This window comes from Scyliorhinus torazame, chromosome 22 (assembly GCF_047496885.1).
Source record: "Scyliorhinus torazame isolate Kashiwa2021f chromosome 22, sScyTor2.1, whole genome shotgun sequence".
NCBI classification, from domain to species: domain Eukaryota; kingdom Metazoa; phylum Chordata; class Chondrichthyes; order Carcharhiniformes; family Scyliorhinidae; genus Scyliorhinus; species Scyliorhinus torazame.
The window spans coordinates 106,205,537-106,226,863 of NC_092728.1; the positions used below are offsets into that span (position 1 = coordinate 106,205,537).

Genomic DNA, 21,327 nt, shown 5'->3' on the forward strand with positions numbered 1-21,327 from the left:
GAGTAAAAACAACAGGGTTGTGGTGATGGGAGACTTCAACTTCCCCAATATTGACTGGGACTCACTTAGTGCCAGGGGCTTAGACGGGGCAGAGTTTGTAAGGAGCATCCAGGAGGGCTTCTTAAAACAATATGTAAACAGTCCAACTAGGGAAGGGGCGGTACTGGACCTGGTATTGGGGAATGAGCCCGGCCAGGTGGTAGATGTTTCAGTAGGGGAGCATTTCGGTAACAGTGACCACAATTCAGTAAGTTTTAAAGTACTGGTGGACAAGGATAAGAGTGGTCCGAGGATGAATGTGCTAAATTGGGGGAAGGCTAATTATAACAATATTAGGCGGGAACTGAAGAACATAGATTGGGGGCGGATGTTTGAGGGCAAATCAACATCTGACATGTGGGAGGCTTTCAAGTGTCAGTTGATAGGAATACAGGACAGGCATGTTCCTGTGAGGAAGAAAGATAAATACGGCAATTTTCGGGAACCTTGGATGACGAATGATATTGTAGGCCTCGTCAAAAAGAAAAAGGAGGCATTTGTCAGGGCTAAAAGGCTGGGAACAGACGAAGCCTGTGTGGCATATAAGGAAAGTAGGAAGGAACTTAAGCAGGGAGTCAGGAGGGCTAGAAGGGGTCATGAAAAGTCATTGGCAAATAGGGTTAAGGAAAATCCCAAGGCTTTTTACACTTACATAAAAAGCAAGAGGGTAGCCAGGGAAAGGGTTGGCCCACTGAAGGATAGGCAAGGGAATCTATGTGTGGAGCCAGAGGAAATGGGCGAGGTACTAAATGAATACTTTGCATCAGTATTCACCAAAGAGAAGGAATTGGTAGATGTTGAGTCTGGAGAAGGGGGTGTAGATAGCCTGGGTCACATTGTGATCCAAAAAGACGAGGTGTTGGGTGTCTTAAAAAATATTAAGGTAGATAAGTCCCCAGGGCCGGATGGGATCTACCCCAGAATACTGAAGGAGGCTGGAGAGGAAATTGCTGAGGCCTTGACAGAAATCTTTGGATCCTCGCTGACTTCAGGGGATGTCCCGGAGGACTGGAGAATAGCCAATGTTGTTCCTCTGTTTAAGAAGGGTGGCAGGGATAATCCCAGGAACTACAGGCCGGTGAGCCTTACTTCAGTGGTAGGGAAATTACTGGAGAGAATTCTTCGAGACAGGATCTACTCCCATTTGGAAGCAAATGGACGTATTAGTGAGAGGCAGCACGGTTTTGTGAAGGGGAGGTCGTGTCTCACTAACTTGATAGAGTTTTTCGAGGAGGTCACTAAGATGATTGATGCAGGTAGGGCAGTAGATGTTGTCTATATGGACTTCAGTAAGGCCTTTGACAAGGTCCCTCATGGTAGACTAGTACAAAAGGTGAAGTCACACGGGATCAGGGGTGAACTGGCAAGGTGGATACAGAACTGGCTAGGCCATAGAAGGCAGAGGGTAGCAATGGAGGGATGCTTTTCTAATTGGAGGGCTGTGACCAGTGGTGTTCCACAGGGATCAGTGCTGGGACCTTTGCTCTTTGTAGTATATATAAATGATTTGTAGGAAAATGTAACTGGTCTGATTAGTAAGTTTGCAGACGACACAAAGGTTGGTGGAATTGCGGATAGCGATGAGGACTGTCTGAGGATACAGCAGGATTTAGATTGTCTGGAGACTTGGGCGGAGAGATGGCAGATGGAGTTTAACCTGGACAAATGTGAGGTAATGCATTTTGGAAGGGCTAATGCAGGTAGGGAATATACAGTGAATGGTAGAACCCTCAAGAGTATTGAAAGTCAAAGAGATCTAGGAGTACAGGTCCACAGATCACTGAAAGGGGCTACACAGGTGGAGAAGGTAGTCAAGAAGGCATACGGCATGCTTGCCTTCATTGGCCGGGGCATTGAGTATAAGAATTGGCAAGTCATGTTGCAGCTGTATAGAACCTTAGTTAGGCCACACTTGGAGTATAGTGTTCAATTCTGGTCGCCACACTACCAGAAGGATGTGGAGGCTTTAGAGAGGGTGCAGAAGAGATTTACCAGAATGTTGCCTGGTATGGAGGGCATAAGCTATGAGGAGCGATTGAATAAACTCGGTTTGTTCTCACTGGAACGAAGGAGGTTGAGGGGCGACCTGATAGAGGTATACAAAATTATGAGGGGCATAGACAGAGTGGATAGTCAGAGGCTTTTCCCCAGGGTAGAGGGGTCAATTACTAGGGGGCATAGGTTTAAGGTGAGAGGGGCAAAGTTTAGAGTAGATGTACGAGGCAAGTTTTTTACGCAGAGGGTAGTGGGTGCCTGGAACTCACTACCGGAGGAGGTAGTGGAGGCAGGGACGATAGGGACATTTAAGGGGCATCTTGACAAATATATGAATAGGATGGGAATAGAAGGATACGGACCCAGGAAGTGTAGAAGATTGTAGTTTAGTCGTGCAGTATGGTCGGCACGGGCTTGGAGGGCCGAAGGGCCTGTTCCTGTGCTGTACATTTCTTTGTTCTTTGTTGATTGGATAGGGTGGACAGTGAGAGCCTTTTTCCTCAGGTTCTTTACTCAGAGAGTAGTATGGGTGTGGAATGCCCTGCCTGCAACAGTAGTGGACTCGCCAACACTAAGGACATTCAAATGGCCATTGGATAGACATATGGACGATAAGGGAATAGTGTAGATGGGCTTTAGAGTGGTTTCACAGGTCGGCGCAACATCGAGGGCCGATGGGCCTGTGCTGCGCTGTAATGTTCTTTGTTCTTTGTTCTCTTTATGTCTTGCAGAATGTAAATCGGTTCCATGAGACGTACCAGGAAATGCTGCACTATGCAGCAAGAGAAGAGACCTGGGCAACGACAAAGAGGGAACTGGAGGGACGAGGGGTAGGTCAAGAAACCTTTTCAGTTGTGTCTGGATGGGGTCGGAAGTGAACTTTCATTCAGTGTTTTTTTGGGGGGTTTTGTTTTGAATTACTGGAGTTGTACATTTTACAACACATTATTGCCCATCAACACAGCTGTATTCCAACATGCCGCATTCTGCACTGGGGTGACTCTTTGGAATTGGAACTGTGTTATGTTTAAGCACATTAACATTTATTGCTGTAGGAAGAGTTATTCTGAGATACAAAGGATAATTTTTATTCATTCGTGGGAGGTGGGGCGTTATTGGCTCGGCCAGCATTTAATGCCCGTATCTAATTTCCCTTGAAAAGGAACATCCACAGTGCTGTTATGGACAAGAGTTACATGATTACGACCCAGCGACGTTGAAGGAACGGCAATGTGGACCAGGAATGGTTGGGTTGTCTTATGAGGAAAGGTTGGAGAGGTTAGGTTTGTGCCCACTAGAGTTTGGAAGAGTAAGAGGCGACTTGATCGAAACCTTTAAGATCCTGAGGGGTATTGACAGGATGGATGTGGAGAGGATGTTTCCTCTTGTGGGTGAATCTAGAACTGGGGTCACAGTTTAGAAATAATGGGTCGCTCATTTAAGAGAGAGATGCGGAAACATCTTTTCTCTCAGAGGGTCGTGACTCTAGGAATTCTCTTCCTCAAAAGGCAGTGGGAGTAGAATCTTTGAATTTTTTAAGGCAGATCTCGATAGATTCTTAGTTAACAAGGTGGTGAAAGGTTAGCGGGAGTGGGCAGGAATGTGGAGTTGAGGTTCCAATCAGAACACCCATAGTCTTCTTGAATGGCATACCAGGCTCGAGGGGCTGAGTGGCCTCCTCCTAATTAGTATGTTCATATAGTTGCAAGCCAGGATTGTTTGTGACTTCGAAGGAACCCTGCTGGCAATGGTGGGTCCATGAATCAGGCACGTCTTTTCCTTCTAGGTGGTAGAGGTCATGTGTTTGGAAGCACTGTTGAAATAGTCTTGGTGAGTTGCTGCCATGTATCTTGTGAAGGGTACACACTGCAACCACTATGGGTCAGTGGTGGAGGGAGTCAGTGATGGGGGATGTCAGTCAAGTGGGCTGTGTGGGCTTGGCTGTTGTTGAGATCCTTGAGTGTTGTGCAGTCATACAGGCAAGTGGCGAGTATTCCGTCTCACTCTTGACTAGTGCTTTGTCCATGGTGGATAGACTTTGGGAAGTCAGGAGGTGAACTACCCTGCAGAATTCCCAGCCTCTGACCTGCTGATTGCCCAAGTCTTGCTGCATATGGACGAGGACTGCTTCAGTATCTGCCTCATTGTCATTGTGAAATCTGCAAGCATCTCAACTTCTGACTTCATGATGAGGGAAGGTCATTGATGAAACAGCTGTAGATGGTTTGGTCCAGGCCACTGCCCAGAGGAACTCCTGCAGTGATGCCCAATCTGATTGACTTGAAATCCTTGCATTCCCAAATCATGCTTTTATTGAGTTGCCCAAGTTGTATATTTGAACATGTTGGGCCCAGATTTCACGCTGTGATCCTTGTGAATTATGGGACCTCCTATGTAGCAAAATCTACTTGGATGTAGAGATGTTTTTTGCTGGGGAGACCAGAACTAGGGACCATTAATATAGGACAGTTACTAATAAATCCAATTCAGGAGAAGCTTCTTTACCCGAGTGATGAGAATGTGGGGTTTGCAAGTGGTTGTGGTGAATAGTATGAGCGCTTTGAAGGGGAGACTGGATAAACCCATGAGGGAGATTTGAGTAGAAGGATATGGTGGTGGGGTGAAGATGAGTGGAGTGGGAGGAGGGTTGTGTTAAACATAGACCCAGTTGGTCTAAATGGCGAGCTTCTGTTCTGTTACTTCTCTGTTTGTGAAGATGATTTTGAACAGAATGGAGGAGATCGGATTTTTTTCATGCCTTGTTGCTCATCCTCTCTTTGCCACCCCTTCCAATTCAGTGGGGTAGGTGTTTTGAAGGCTGGGCACTCTTCTCCTGCTCCTGTACTCTGCACCTGGCTGAAGGAGCCAGGTGACCTTCTGCAAAGTCCATTTTCAAATCCGCCCCAGGAGGCGCTGGCGAGAGCCCCTCACGGATGTGGGCCTCAGCAGGGGAGAGCAGCACAGAATAGCAGCTCGGTGTGTAGGGATCCAAATCATAACACGATGGGGAAACCTTTTAAAAAAATAAAAATAAAAAAAAATATTTTGCTGCATTTCTCTGATGTAGGCTCCCTGTTGGTGAGAAAATTATGGGTTCAAGCCCCAGTCCAGAGACTGGAGCACAAAATGCAGCCCGGCATTCCCAGTGGAGTACAGAGGGAGTGCGACCCTGTCAGAGGGGCTGCCTTTCCATGTTAAACCAGTCCTGTCTGACCCCTCGGGCGGATATAATAGGTTCCCGTGGGAGTATTTTGATGACGAGGAGGGAAGGCCAGCCCGGTATCCGAGCCAATATTTATCCCTCAATTGACACCACTAGCAATGGATAATCTGCCCATTGTCGCCTTGCTATTTTTGGGATCTTGTTTGCACACAGATCGGCTGGCTTGTCTCCTACATTACAGCAATGATCGCACTTCGAAATTGATTGTAAAGCAATTTGTGATATCCTGAGGTTGTGACAGGTGCTGTATAAATGCAAGATCTTTCTTTCGTTAACGGGAGAAGCCTTGTACCTACAGGTTGTGTGCATGAGCTTCTTTGACATTGTGTTGGATTTTATTCTGATGGATGCCTTTGAAGACTTGGAAAGCCCTCCTTCGTCTGTGGTCGCTGTTTTGCGGAACCGCTGGCTCTCAGATAGTTTTAAGGAGACGGTAAGTCAGGTTGATTTGCTTGGTGTGCTGCAGTGACTGTAGGAAAGACGATTCACCAGCTACCTATGTTGCAAAGGAATTAATTAAAACCAGCCCCATTACTCTCCCTGACCATTAGACAGCTCTAGAAAGCCTGAGGCTGGCAGTGCTGCTTTGTCGGGGTCACTGAGGAGCTCCGGACCAAAGGCTATCTTTAACCACTCTGTCTCTTGCCTGCGCATTCTTTCTGTTGAGTGGGCTTCATGCCGTGTCTGCCTTTAACTCTTGTGATCAAGTGTGATCTTCAGGTGAAATGGGGTTGGAGGACAGGGAATAATATTAAATCCGGGTGCACAGAGAGGATTCAGTCTCCATTTTGAAGTGAGCCATTGTTTCCTCCCACTTCGCTTCACCGTCCACGTTTATAATGGAAGCTGTCCATGTAAATTTGCTGTGTTGTAATTATACCTCCACTTCTTTCAGCCCTTCTCCTGCCCAACCTGAGCCAGTGGGAATGTTGCAGTGCCTCCAGTGGCTGGAGGCTGTAATTTACAAAGTGACATGTTTACATGCTAAGTTACAATTCTAAATATTTATTGTCCTTTAGATATTTTGATAGGCCAAAAGAACCGTACATACTTTTTATGATATGCAAGACTAAGTCATTTCTGTTGAGCCTATTTGTTCTGCATTTTTGGAGGACTTTGGCGAGCGGTAAACAGAGTATACATAATCCACTGGCAGCCATCACATATCCTTTGTTTTGTGAATGGGAATACAGTTTCCTTCTGTGTTTTAAGTTCTTGTTGTTTCTCTTGCACTCCACAGGCTCTTGCCACAGCTTGTTGGTCGGTGTTGAAAGCAAAAAGGCGACTGCTCCAGGTCAGTAAAGAAAGGGGTGAGGGTGGTTGGCAAATCAAAGATCCTAAAGACCTTCGCACACGCAAAGTGTAGAGAACAGCACCCGCTTGGCTGGAAAGGAATAAACATCAATGTAAAGTTTAAATGAAGATAATTCTGGAGCTCAGGTTGTGTTTTTGTCTTGTGACTGCAGGTCCCTGATGGCTTCATTTCCCATTTTTACTCTATTTCGGAGCACGTCAGTCCTGTCCTTGCCTGGGGCTTTCTTGGACCAAAGCAACACCTCTGTGAAGTTTGCACTATCTTTAAGGTGAGAGACACTTCTTTGGTCTCCTGTTGTATTGCAGGTTTTGTTTTTTAAATCTTTATTGTCACAAGTAGGCTTACATTAACACTGCAATGAAGTTACTGCGAAAAGCCCCTAGTCGCCACACTCCAGCGCCTGTTCGGGTACACAGAGGGAGAATTCAGAATGTCCAATTCGCCTAATAGCACGTCATTCGGGACTTGTGGGAGGAAACCGGTGCACCCGGAGGGAGCCTCCTCTCAATGAAGGCAGACATAAATGACAAACTACAACCCGTCCAATGTTCCAGCTCGGCTGACTGAGAAAAACAGTATTTGAGGATCAGGAACTCAAATCTAAGACTGTAGCCTTGGTTTGATGTTCAGCCCCTGGCCCCTCGCTCTGATATGCTTTGGAGACCTGGGACAGCCTACAGCAGGCAAGGTGAAGCACTGGAAAAGTATCGCCAGTGGTGCCGTCTCAAGATCCACCAGATCCAGTGGCAAGAAGGGCGGTCTGACAGCAGCGTCCTCTTTTCACTGTGACAGTAAATATAGTCTAGTGAGTGACCTTCCTTCATCTCATTCGGCCGCAAGATTGAAATTGGGCTTGCTGACTAATCATGACCCTATGAATAAGAATGTGTCAGAGTCTACAGATCGCACATTGGACTCATCAGCTACGCAGGAACCCATCGAACTGGAGTGGAAGTACGCCATCCGCGATCCAGAGAGACTGCTTACGTAGAAGGGTAAAAGGCACAAAATACTGGACATAAAAGCATCCAGTACTGGACAATGGTTAGGCTGGCTAAAAAACAGAACGTCCGGTTCAAAATCGGATGCCTGGCCACCCTAGTCCGGATGATGTGTGTGACTTGGGGGTGGTGGTATTCCTGTGTACCGTATTTGGCAGCACGGTAGCATTGTGGATAGCACAATTGCTTCACAGCTCCAGGGTCCCAGGTTCGATTCCGGCTTGGGTCATTGTCTGTGCGGAGTCTGCACATCCTCCCCATGTGTGCGTGGGTTTTCTCCGGGTGCTCCAGTTTCCTCCCACAGTCCAAAGATGTGCAGGTTAGGTGGATTGGCCATGATAAATTGCCCTTGGTGTCCAAAATTGCCCTTAGTGTTGGGTGGGGCTATTGTGTTATGGGGATAGGATGGAGGTGTTGACCTTTGGGTCGGGTGCTCTTTCCAAGAGCCGGTGCAGACTCGATGGGCCGAATGGGCTCCTTCTGCACTGTAAATTCTATGATAATCTGTTATATTTTGCTTCTAGTTAGTGTAGATTTGGGAGGTGCTTGGTATTAATATATTGATACTTAACTGATGGAAATGTTATTGAGCCTTGACCATGCAAAGGGGCTGTATTAACAGGTCCAGTGAAGCATTTCTGCATTAATTACAACATTTCCGTCATGCTTAGCACTTTTTTTTGAATTTCTTGGACAGTTTGGTGGATAAATGCGTCATATTGACAATTTATACAATTTGTGGAATAGTACAGCACAGGAGTCCACTTGGCCCACTGTGCCTTCCTCGGCCGTCTGAAAGAGCTATTAATGAATCTCGCTTCCCTGCTCTTTACTGAGAGTGTCGCAATTTTTTCCATTTAAAATAGAGATTAGTGATTCAATTGTCTCTTTATAAAGTGAGAATTGTTGTCTACTGCCACCCACTGGTACCTAGTGTTACTGCTGCACTTATGCAATAATTAAATGTGTTTTTTTTTTAAGTTTCAAAATACAGAAATAGATAAAAGATTTTTCTGTCATTTCGAGGCGAGACAGGGGAAGTAGGGGTGTCTCGTCTCGTATATGGTCCGTAGCACGGTAGCATAGTGGTTAGCACAATTGCTTCACAGCTCCAGGGTCCCAGGTTCGATTCCGGCTTGGGTCACTGTCTGTGCGGAGTCTGTACATCCTCCCTGTGTGTGCATGGGTTTCCTCCGGGCGCTCCGGTTTCCTCCCACAGTCCAAAGATGTGCAGGTTAGGTGGATTGGCCATGATAAATTGCCCTTAGTGTCCAAAATTGCCCTTAGTGTTGGGTGGGGTTACTGGGTTATGGGGATCGGGTGGAGGTGTGGACCTTGAGTAGGGTGCTCTTTCCAAGAGCCGCTGCAGACTCGATGGGCCGAATGGCCTCTTCTGCACTGTAAATTCTATGACTATGTAATATATTTGTTGTTTAACTATAGTTTTTACACACCAATGTCCCTTTCTCTTGTAGCAACAAATTCTCCAGTATTTGAAGGACATGTTTGATCTGGACCAAGTACGATACACTACAGTGAATGTGCTGGCGGACGACATTGTGCAGTTGTCACGGAGACGCAGCGAGATTCTCCTTGGCTACCTGGGCGTTGATGCAATACCGGAAATGAATGGGACTATACTCACTGACAATGGACCTTTGGAAGAGGCCAGCCTTGTATGAAACTCAGGCACAAAGGTTTTTTATATATTAAAAAAAAAAAGAATTTTGGGGAAGAAATGAATCAAACCACTTCGCACTGAGAATCAGTGGCTTATATCTGATTCCTGGATGACCCCCATTTTGAGGACACTCATAACAGTCTTGATTCGAATACTCCATACACATTGAGGTTGGCTCATTCTGTTGGATATCAGCATTTTGATATGGCATGGTTGGGGACAGGAAGAATGGGAAGTTATTCTTCCAGAATCTAGTACAACCTAGAGTGATTGGATGGTGGGAAAACCCACCGTGATAGTCCGAGAATTGCAGGACAAGAAATATGCGTCCCTCCACTTTTACCGTTGGGGTCGACATAGAATCAGCCTTGCTCTTTAAACTCAGGTGCGACTGCCCCTCTCAGTGGTGTAGTGGATTAATACATTGCCTGGTCTTATCACTGAGCCACACAGATGAGAAAATGTCATTGTGATTGGTGGATGTTCAGGGTTGTAAAGTGCACACTGCAATTGGCCTTAGCATCCCCTGCCCAGGGAAGAAACAACACCGAATTGTTACAGTACAGAGGGAGGCCATTCACCAATTGTGTCGGTGCTTGCCCTCTGTGTGAGCAATTCACCCAGTGCCATTCCCCTGCCTTCTCACGTAATCCTGCACTTCCCCCTTATCCAGTGTTTCCATGCCTACTTTTCTCCCATCACCCAGCCCAGTACTCCCCCCAAATCACAAAACGATACAGTACAGGAGGAGCCCATTCATTGACCGAACTGTACAGTTGTCACACAAAAAAGATTACACCATTGAAAATTCAGAGCATTTTCTTTTTACCCCAGACTAGCATTTGAGTCTAAAAATCCAGCAACGAGTTTGTTTAAACTATTTTTAAAAAAAAAAGTAATTTGACTTTTAATGCATTATTATTCTTGTCAAAAGAAATGATTCTTGACACTGTTACATGATCTGTACCAGCCAATCACTCTCCAGTTCTGTGGAGGTCCTGGGTGGTGTCACTGAGCCGATACCAGCAGTTTGTGGGCTCTACTTGTTCCTGCGTGTTTTGATATTTTAACTAGGATAAGATTGAGTGAAACAGGAACTGAATGCTCTCTGATATTTCGCTGTTTGTGTTTGATGTAAAGTTCTGCAGTTAAATCACCTCCCCACGTTTTTAAAAATTCATTACCCCTCCCATGAGTAATGTGGCACATGGCAGTCGGGAGAAGTTTTCACACCATGTCAAAGGTCAGTGTCCAGAATGGCCAGGGACTAGATGTCGATTATTTTCCCCACACTTCCCCCTCCACCTTCTTGGGTAAGGAATCCTGCAGGGGAGGAAATTAACTGAAGTAATTTTTTTCATAACCCCATACCTTGAGAAAGTTGAAAGGCTTTAGCAAAAGGTTGCACATGGTGGCAGTGGAGTCTCAGCTAGAATGGTGGTGATGGGTTAATTCCCCGTCAGCTGCACTGCCTCTAGTGTCTAGCAATGGTTTGACTCACTTAATTCTGTTCTGTAGCTATCCTCCACTCGTTGCATTTTACTGTGAGAAATAATTTTGCTTTTATTGGGAGAGTTTGGTTTGCAGTAGTTGTAGAAGCTCTGTTGAGTAGACTCTGTTAGCTGTTACATCAGCTTTGTTTTCTAAGTCCTGCCATAATTCCTGCCTGCCAGTGGAGTTGGTACTAACCCTGGTAGCAAAATGCAGGCGACATGGACTGAGTGAAAATGTAAGGGATTGGTTTCATGTTCAATGTAGCCCAGACAGTCATAAACCACAAAGTCTCATATCTTTTCACCCTAACCTTCATTAGAAGGGGCTTCATGTTGCTGCGCTGTTCGGGCAGACTCATTCGTTTCCACGCACTGTTCTCCTGAGGTGGGAGTGCACAACGATCGGGAATGTACTGCACAGTGCCATAAACAGGCCACATGCAACCACTGTCCCCGCTAAGAATCACATGGTGGTGCTGCGCAATAGGCAGCGCTTAACAACGAAAAATAAGAAGGAACATTGCTTCCACCTTAGGATTCTCTCGTGTGTGGGATGCTTTATGTCCCTAAACCCACTCACCAGCTCAAACATTCCTGGCACAACACATAATGAAGTGGTTTACCATCAGATCTCCAGTTTAATTTGAAATTGGTGCGGTGTAATTATTTTAATATTGTCAGGGATGGAGTCGACTTAGTTGACCAATACGCCTGAAACTATTTCCTCTGTGGACTCAAAAGTCTGAACTAAACTTTAAAATGAATTTGCACTACTTTTTAAAAAAAATCAAAAAACAAATCACAATCACTTGTTTTCTCTTTCCCACTCATCTGCATTCTCTTGAAGCACTCCCCATGCTGTGGTGGGTTGTTTGTTTTTGATATTCTGGTTTCTCTCTGTCCCTGCCTATCTCGTGCGCTCTCTCTGAGTGGCCTTGTGTTTGGAACGTTTTAATTGTCCCAAATAACCATGAGGTGGGACTGCGTGACGTGAGAATGCAGACGTGGTGTGGAAGGTGGGGGTTAAAGGAGAGTTCTCTTAATGTGGATCAAAAGTCCAACTGTCTGAACCCTCCGGTTTGGGTACTCCCACCCCCTCCAAACAAAGAGGCCTGATGTATCAATGTTTTATCGTCAATAGATGATGCCAACCTGAAGCGGGGTTTTATTTTGTCTGATTTACTATATTGGAGAGCCTTGAGACACCTCCGTTTGCCACCAACAGAATCAGCCACAAAAAGTCTGTTCCTGCCTTTTGGAGTAATTGGGAGTGTACTACACCAACGATCAGAAGAAGGTGAGAATACTCACTCTGAGATGGAAAGGTGTGGAGGTCTGATTTCTTTTTGAGGGGAGGGTATGACCTTCTGAAGGAGTTTTGGAGGTTCAGACCCAGATCAGGCTTCCTGGTGCAATCCGATTCTGAGATGATTAATTGATGGATTTACTTTTATTCCAACAAACTGACATAAAGACTACTTCTAAATTAGCCAACATAGCTTTTCTGAATGTTGGTCATTGAAGGATTTATAATAGGACTACTGAATGTATTGGGATGTTGAGCGGTGGTTTCTCTTGAGTTGAAATTTTTGTTTTGTTTTCTTCCTGAATTATGACTGAGGCTTGTGGAGATCACAGCGATGGTAGGGGTATAGGCATACAAATGTGTTGGCGACAGTGTTCTGAAAATAAAGTGGCTGTGGATGTTTTTTTGCATAGAAAGCCTACAGAACGAAGTTGGAATCTGGAGGAGTTTCCTTTTGGAAGAAGACTAGGATCAATGAAAGGAGGACACACACTCGTGTTTAAGTGAGAGAGATCTGGGTGCCGTGGGTGAGGACACTGGCCCCTTCGCCGCCATTTCCTAGGTTGAAATCCTATCGCAGACTGGGATGAAATTCCACTCTGGCTGGCTGGCTGGCCTGCGGGTTCTGGGTGGCATGGGTTTGGGGGCAGCTGACACCCTTAATGGGCGAAGGTCCTCCGCACAATATCTCAGGACCTCAGTTGAAGAGGCCACAAGGGGGACGAGCTGAAACAACACAGCCAGCGGTTCTACCCTGCAGTTGCGGTTAAAAGCGTATGATTTTAAGAGAGGGAGCTTTTTTCAAACCTTGCATCTTAACGAAAGGTATACCTGATCTGGGAGTACTTCATAGGAAAGGTGGAGGAGGGGCATTTTGAGTCCCAAATCTCTGCCGGCTCACCACATTTGTACACCTAGGCTCTTTCTGATAATAAGCCAGAAAGTGCTCACGCCCAATAGAAGCCCAATTGCATTTTCTTTTTGAAAAAGGTACCCGGTTTGGCTCTGTAGACATCAGATTTGTTAATGCACTTTATTTCTTTTTTAAAAAATTGTGACCCAAATCGAGAAGATTCCACACCCCTCTTCCCAGCCCAAACCCTAGCTGCCCTCTTGCTAAAACTGTATCTATTTTAAAGAAATGATTTGTGTTTTTACAGCGAGGTTCATGATCCCCGAAATCGCAAAGGGTTTTATAGCCAGCGGGAGATTTTGTAGTGCAGACTCTGTTGTAATGTAGGAAATGCTGGCACACGGCAAGATACCACAAACAGCAAGGTGATTGTGACAGAATCATCTCTTTTTTTTTTTCTTTGTGTATACTGTTAATTGAGGAATAAATATTGGCCACGGCTCCTGGGATATTTCCCCTGCTCCTCGGCACGGTAGCACAGTGGTTAGCACTGTTGCTTCACAGCTCCAGGGTCCCAGGTTCGATTCCCGGCTTGGGTCACTGTCTGTGCGGAGTCTGCACGTTCTCCCCATGTCTGCGTGGGTTTCCTCCCACAGTCCAAAGATGTGCAGGTTAGGTAGATTGGCCGTGCTAAATTGCCCTCGGTGTCCAAACAATAAGGTTAGATGGGGTTACTGGGTTTTGGGGATAGGGTGGAGTGTGGGCTTAGGGTGCTCTTTCATAGGGCTGGAGCAGACCCGATGGGCTGATTGGCCTCTTTCTGCAAATTCTATGATTCTTCCAAATAGTGCCATGAGATCCTTTATGTCCATCTGAATACGCAGCTGGGCGACATTGTTTAACGGCTCATCCAAAAGACAGGCTGGGATTCTCCAGCCGTTGTGATCCCCTTTTCCCTTTGGAAGCACGCCCCTGCCCGCGGGTCTCCCGGCAGCGTGGGGGCGGTGCCATTGGAAGGACCACTCCCCAAGCATGTGTCTCTGAACTTACGTCTGTGACATACCTAATTACAAACTGGTGATGTTCAACGCTGATTCCTCTCCTAAGTTGGAAATAGCAGGGGAGTACCATTACAAAGCAGTGTGAACTCAGCAGTATAGCTCACGTGTGGGCCTCAACCCCCCCCCCCCCCCCCCCCCCTTCCCGTGGTCTCTAATTAGCAACTATCAACAGTGGTGCGTTTGAAGTCACGCGGTAATTGTGGATAAAGGAGTCCATTATTCAACAAAATACACCCTGGAACATTGCACAATTACTTGAAACATTTGAGTGTTTTTGCCTCCAACTCTTTACTGGGATGAACTTACCAAGTATTGGCCACTCTGCATGAAGAACCTGTTCATATCAGTCCTGCAGTTATCTTTTACCAGTTTAAGCCCGTGTCCCATTCCGACCATAGTTTAAAATAATATTCTAGGTTTATCCTTTTCCTATACCGTTTACTATCTTGTATATCTCTAAAAGCCTTCTCAGGCTGAAAAGTCTGAGTCACTTCATTTTTTCCCCCTAATTCAAACTGCTGACACTAGAGGTTAGCCATGGGGTGCATCTCGGCACTGCCTCTTGTTGCCCTTTTTAATACTGAGAGGGGTACTATGACACCAGCCTCACCAAGAATGCTGCCAATTAATAATGATATTGCTTTTCAGAGTCGCCGGGTATCAGATGATACCACCACAAGGTTCAACCGGATATTGATCAAAGACACAACAACCAGTCAGTTAGTTCAAGTTCAGTAATGGTTTATTTACACACAAGATTAACTCACACATGCAACATAAAAACACTACAAGTTAAATTATACCTAACACTACAACAACCTGTACTTAACTTCAGGCACCCGGCTTTGGCAGAGGAACAAGGCCTTTGTTCGGATCTGGAGTGGCTGGGTCTGGAGAAGTAACTTCGGTTCTGCTGGGCTCATCCGTCTGGTAGCGATCGTCGATCTTCAACTTGTTTCTGGTCGTGGTGCTGCAGTTGGCTTCAGGTATAGGCCGGGCCGAAGAGTGCCGGTGTGCCAGGGCCAAAAGAGATCGAACACATGGCAGTGTCTCTCTTTATCCTTTGGGGTTTCCCGCTCTTTTGGGGTGTCCTTAGCTTTGGACCCAATAATTCGGCAGGCTTCGATTACTGCCTTCGATTTGAGCTAATAAAGGGGCGGGTGCCTTGATGGCTGGGCGTGTCCTGAGCGGTCATTGACCGTGGCTGTTTGGGCTTCCTGGGTGAAGGGAGTGGCGCCAATGTGTCTGGAATTGTATTTGATACCTGAGTACCAGTCCTTTGTCCTGGGGAAATGGGTCATTAGAATGCAAATCGGCTGGGGGTTTCCATACTGTCTGGTTCTCTGTTAGCAAATATACATTTAGGCTCTGAGTTTGCCTGAATCCTGCATTGGCCATATTTCCCTTGAGTCTTTGCAAGTAGCCATCTGAGATGGCTACACTCTCCAGCTGTAGAATTTTCGACCTGTGTTTCAGTGACAGGAATTGGATGCTGCGCTTGAGCAGTAGCCTAACCACAGCTCTGTACAACTTGAGCGTGACATCCTCTGATTTGCATTGAGCTGTTTTCAGTGACGTAATTTTAATGTTCTCTTCATTTTGTTTGCTGCCCTATTTTGGATTGGTGTCTTTGCTGAGATTTCGACGCCTCTTCTCACTTCGCTGTAGTTATTTCCACACCATTCGTGAAGTGCGTGTTTTGATGTTTGTGTGGAGAACTGCAAGTGTAGACCCATATCCTGTCACTAACTAACTGCAGCATTCCTTGATCGGCCTGTGAGCAAGGCGTTGCTTTAATCTTCAGCCGTCAATGAGAAGTTAGTTTTAAAAAGCAAAGCGCCCACATACTGCCTTATGGATAAAACAGTTGGCAGTGACCTTTCTGGTTTTGGCCCAAATCTGTTAGCCTGGTGCTTCTGAAGTTACCAAACCTCCACATTTCAGCCCACTGCTTGTGAAACCTTTTTTTATTGTTTACAATACGAGCAAGATGTCGTTTAGATTTAATTCTGTTAATTCCAATAGATTTTTACTGAAAAGATAATTGAAATGTAAATCAGGTTTAGAAATGATGTATTTACTACTTTTATTTTACTTTATTGACCAGGTCATCCCAAGGTGAGGGTTAATAAACAGCCGAAAGATTCCCTTAAACTTTTTCTAACTTTTTCCTGTTTGAAGCTAAAGAACCTCATTGAGCCACAGAATACACCAGCAGACCCCACATGTCCAAATTGTGTGCTTAGAAAGGGATATTTCATTAATCTGTCAGTTAGCCCGGATATCAGTTGTGTCAGGCTGGGCTTTCTGTCCAAGATAATTAAGAGTAAGATCATTAGGTATTTAATTTTTTGGTATGTGTGCTTTACCGTCATCTTATGAGGTCTGTGGGAGTGGAGCACATTGGGTTTTGTAATGCGGGCATATTTTGAAAATGATACCTTGTAGAACGCAACAGAAAAATGCAACTTTCAAGTTTGGAGGCAAGTGATCGAACTTTAAGTGAAGGTGTATGAGTATGGTGGCTGGGAGAGTGAAGGAGGGGAACTGTAAAATCAGATTGATGAGAAGAACCGTTCTCTGGCCAGGTTTGTGCACCTCCTGTTGACTGGCACAGGAGTTAGTCTGGAGCAAGTTACCTGCCTGACCCTAGTTTGTGAGGAGATCAAGGTGGGAAGGTGGTTTATACATACAAAAGGGGAAGGAACAAAGAGTCTGTAAGTGACTATTTGATGATGTAGGCTCATTGGACCGTATTTCTATTCTCATTTTAATTAAAAAAAATATGTTCTGTGTGTATGTCGAGTTACCCCTCAATCAAATCATGTTTTTAGTTCCTGTAAAGAATGTCACCCATTGAGAGTGTGTTAGGAGGTGCTGAAGGCGTAAAGATACAGTTTGACCCACAGTCTTAAGATACAGCTTCAGCAGCGGATGGGGAGGCCTCAACTAAACTGGACTGGAATGAACTCAAAATGAAAATGAAAAAATAAAATGAAAATCGCTTATTGTCACAAGTAGGCTTCAAATGAAGTTACTGTGAAAAGCCCTTAGTCGCCACATTCTGGCACCTGTTCGGGTCAAGTAATGGTCAAGTAACTAATATCTAGTTCAAGTGTTGTAGGGTAGACCAGGACAATTATCATACTCATACCAGGTCATCCTTTACCAGCAAGTAAGCCAAGGAATATCTCAACTGGTACCAAACTACCACCAGCAAAAGTCCCAACTCGCTCCAGCACAGATGCACACTAAACTGTATATTCCAAGGTGTCACTCCTCCCTACCACAATTTCCTAAATTGAATGTGAATTTGGTAGTTATTGATCAGCATAAGGTTAATTTTGGTATTGGTTTATGGCAAAATTGCTGCACTGTCTGGAATTTAATTAAGTTTGGCTTGTATTGAGACTTGGGCTGGTCCATTTCAAACTGATTGTAGGTTCAGTCTTTTGAAGCTGCTATTAAGATTTTCAAAAATTCAGCGGTTTGCAATAAATTGTGGGCTAAGAAGAGAAGGGAGCGGGGGAAAAGTGTCTAAAATGGTCCTCCTTTCATGATTTAAATGTGTGCCTATTTCTGTTTTTTGTGTGAATTATTGTTTTTGGTGTAAAATTTATCTTTTCGTCTTGAGAATTGAGATTTCTTTTATTTTTAAAATGATCGCTGCTGTCCTGTATCCGTCAATATATTTCAATTATAAAAAAAAAAAAAATCAAATCACAGAACAAAAATGTCTTAAGTGGATTTACCTATTAGGCGAGGATATTGAGGGTTACAGAGTCAAGGCAGGTAGACTGAGTTAAGATACATATCAGCCATGAACTAATTGGTGGCAAACAGCATCCTCATGTTCTTATTCTGACACACATCCCTTTACATTTTCCTAATTTAGAGGCACTATATACATCCAAGTTGTTGTAGGATGAACATGCTGGAGACAGAGACAAAAACTTGTAGTTGGATAGCGCCTTTAATTGAGTATCATTTCCCAAGCTGCTTCATAGGAGTGTCCTCAGACAAAATCTGACGCACAGCCACATAAGGAAATATTAGAACAGGTGACCAGAAGCTTGGCTAAAGAGATGGGGTTTAAGGAGTGACTTAAAAAAACAAGGAGAAAGTCAGAGGTTGGAGAGGTCTAGGGCGGGGTTGTGAGTTTTAAGGTGCTAGGCAACTGAAAGAGTGACCATCCATGGCAGTTCAAGTCTAACCCAGGACTGGCATACACAATCCAGGCTGACACTGTGTTAAGTGCAAATTCTTGTTTTCTCTTAGCTGCTCCACATTGGAACAAGGCTCTGCATTTCAAAGCAATGCATTGGGTGGTTTGGTCATTTGAGCTTGATAAACGAAGATGATAGAATTTGTATTTTTTTAAATATAAATTTAAGAATACCCAGTTCTTTTTTTTCCAATTGAAGGGCAATTTTAGCATGGCTAATCCACCTACCCTGCACATCTTTGGGTTGTGGGGGTGAGACCCACGCAGGCACAGGGAGAATGTGCAAACTCCACACGGACGGTGACCCGGGGCCAGGATCGAACCGGGGCCCTTGGTGCCGTGAGACAGCAGTGCTAACCACTATGCCACCATGCTGCCCTAAGAATTTGTAGTTCTAGTACCATTCACAACTTCAGGATGCCCCAAAGTGGTACTTCATTGTAATATAGGGAATGTGGGAGCCAATTTGCACAAAGCAAAGTCTCATATATAGTATGATAAACTGTTCCCGTGAAGTTGGTTGAGTGACAATTGTTGGCCAGGACATCAAAACTCCTGCTATTCTTCGAATAGTGCAGTGGAATATTTATAACCACCTGAGGGCAGATGGTGCCTTGGTTTGTCATTTCATTCAAAGGCAGCTGGTGCAACAATCCTTTTCTCGACTTTTGCCAGTGCAGCACTCCCTTTGTTCAGCCCCACTACCAGTGCAGCACTCCTTCTGTCCAGTCCATCTGCCAGTGCGGCACTCCCTCTATACCGCCCCTTTGCCAGTACAGCACTCTCTGTACAGTCCATCTGCTACCGCATCACTCGCCCTGCATGGTCCCTCTGCCAATTTCAGCGGGTGTGATTGCCTAGATTTTGTGCTCCGATCTCTGGACCAGGGCTTAAACTCACATCCTCTGACTCCAGGATGAGAATACTCCCAACTGAGCCATAAATTACATTCATACGTGTTTTAGTTTTGCTCCATTTGCCATAGAATCACAAAGAGTTTATGCAGCACGTCGTGTCCGTGCCAGCAATCAAACACACATCTAATCCTCAGCACTTGGGTCCGTGGCTTTGTATGCTATGGCATTTCAAGTTCCCACCTGAATGCTTTTAAAATGTTGAGGGTTCCTGCCTCTAGCACCTTTCAGACAGTGAGTTCCAAATTCCCACCACTTTCTGGCTTTTCCTCAAATTCCCTCTAAACCTTTTGCCCCTGGTCATTAAAAAGTCCCTTCCTGTCCTCCCTCTCATAATTTTATATACCTCGATCAGGTTTATTCCAGAATGAGCATTTGTTGTAAGAATTGGATTTATTCTAACTCATTCAGGACAACTCTTAAATCGCCTTCGCGACTTTGTCTGGAAGTTGGTCTGTGCTGTGATCAGATGAACGTCCGCTCTTCTGATTGGCCAATTCTGCCGTCACTCACCCCCCCCCCCCGGGGGCGGGAGGATCCCGCGTCCGACACCGATTGGCTCCATCAGCCGAGGATGGTGGGCCACCATTGGGTGGAATGCCGCAGCTGTGATTGGCTGGCGGCGGGTGGGTGGCTGTGATTGGCTAGCGGCAGGCGGCCGTGACGCGGTAAAGATGGCGGCGGTTGCACAGTGCTCGGTTGCTGTGGAGAAGGAGCGGTGGCAGCCGCTGTCCCTCACCTACGTCGAATACCCTCCAGGTATAGATTCTCTCGTCGGCACTTTGCAACAATTATTCTCGGCCGCCTTTAGAAAATTTTACGTGCGAAGAAAATGAATAGCGAGCGGTCGGTGCAGGGGGAAGTCGCAAGCCTTGTTTTGTAGGCCTGGTCTGGTCGGTCGGGGGAGGGAAGGCGCTCCTCCGCTCGGTCTGAGCTGCCAAATAATGCGCTATTGGTTTGTGCATCCGGCCTCGAATCGCGCATGCGCAGTTAGATGGCGTCGTGGCTGCCGAATCGTCTCCGGGCCTGAGACGGAGCTGCGCATGCTCGGCAAACACCCGGCTCTTTGGCGCGGGCTGGTCGGCCGCTGGTTTAGCGCCTGCGCACTGGGTGCCAGCGCTCAGGCAGCAAAGAGCTGTCGTGGTGAAAATATTTATAGCAATGACTAATGAGAGAGTATAGTAACTGCAGTGTTGAATGTTTCCAAGTCGTTTATTGGCTTTTATAGCAAATCTTGAAAAAAATTGAAAGGCTGGTATTTTGCTATGAAAATATTGAAGCCAGAGTTCCATTGTAATTTGTCTTTTTTTTACTAAAGGTAATTTGATAAAATGCAACGGTAAAGGATGTGGGGCATGAGCAATATAGTGGGGTTAGTCGAGGTAGATCAGTTGGAGAACCCCTCCCTTGGAATAAATGTGCTGAGACATTTTTATGGACCAGTCTGAGAAAAGGAGATCTTGCAGTTCTGTGCAGCTTTTCAGGGCCACAGGACGTTCCAAAGCACTTTATAGTCACTTTTTGAAGTGTAGTCATTATTGTAATATAGGAAACACGATGGCCGATTTGTGCACAGCAAGCTTCCGCAAACCACAATGTGTGTTATACAGCTACAACATATTATACAGCTACAATACTGGCATCTACCCAGCAATTTGGAAAATTGGCCAGTTATGTCCTGTACGTGCACAGCAGGACAAATCCAAACCGGCCAATTGCCACCCTTTCAGTCTACTCTTGATCACAAGTGAGGTGATGGAAGGGGTTATTGACAGTGCTGTCAAGTGGCACTTGCTTAGCAATAACCTGCTCACTGATGCTCAGTTTAGGTTCTGCAATGGCCACTCAGTCCCTGAGCGCATCGCAGCCTTGGTTCAAATATGGACAAAAGAGTCAAATTCCAGAAGTGAGGTGAGAGGGTCTGCCCTTGACATCCAACCCTAGGAAAATTGGAGTCAATGGGAATCGGAGGGGAAAACTCTCCACTGGTTGGGGTCATACCTAGCACAATTGTTGTGATCAATCATCTCAGCCCCAGGACTGCAGGAATTTGTCAGGATAATGTCCTCTGCTCACCATCAGCTGCTTCATGATGGAACAATCCTGTAGTCATGTAACCTAATCGGTGGTTGTGACCAGCCAGGGTGTGGGAGGAGTCTTTATCTTGCACTGATTGGTTCAATCCACCACAGATACTGTGATTAGTTAACAGTGGATCTCT

General features: G+C 45.6%; 2 protein-coding genes across 5 annotated transcripts in view; both read left to right on the top strand.

Annotated features, from left to right (window-relative positions):
• The window catches only part of miga2 (mitoguardin 2), a 96,280-nt gene extending 78,593 nt beyond the window's left edge, over positions 1-17,687 (top strand). For 3 of the 4 annotated variants that reach the window (XM_072488859.1, XM_072488858.1, XM_072488860.1), the window contains 5 exons: positions 2,766-2,864; positions 5,556-5,690; positions 6,498-6,551; positions 6,724-6,840; positions 9,049-17,687. In XM_072488859.1, the coding sequence (XP_072344960.1) occupies positions 2,766-2,864; positions 5,556-5,690; positions 6,498-6,551; positions 6,724-6,840; positions 9,049-9,255 (612 nt within the window). In that variant the 3' untranslated portion in view covers positions 9,256-17,687. The remainder of the gene's footprint in view (positions 1-2,765; positions 2,865-5,555; positions 5,691-6,497; positions 6,552-6,723; positions 6,841-9,048) is intronic. The other variant, XM_072488862.1, reaches the window with a different exon arrangement.
• Positions 17,688-19,741: 2,054 nt separating this feature from the next.
• The window catches only part of dolpp1 (dolichyldiphosphatase 1), a 43,653-nt gene continuing 42,067 nt past the window's right edge, over positions 19,742-21,327 (top strand). Inside the window, exon 1 of the mRNA XM_072488865.1 lies at positions 19,742-19,865. Coding sequence (XP_072344966.1) covers positions 19,781-19,865 — 85 coding nt within the window. The 5' untranslated portion in view covers positions 19,742-19,780. The remainder of the gene's footprint in view (positions 19,866-21,327) is intronic.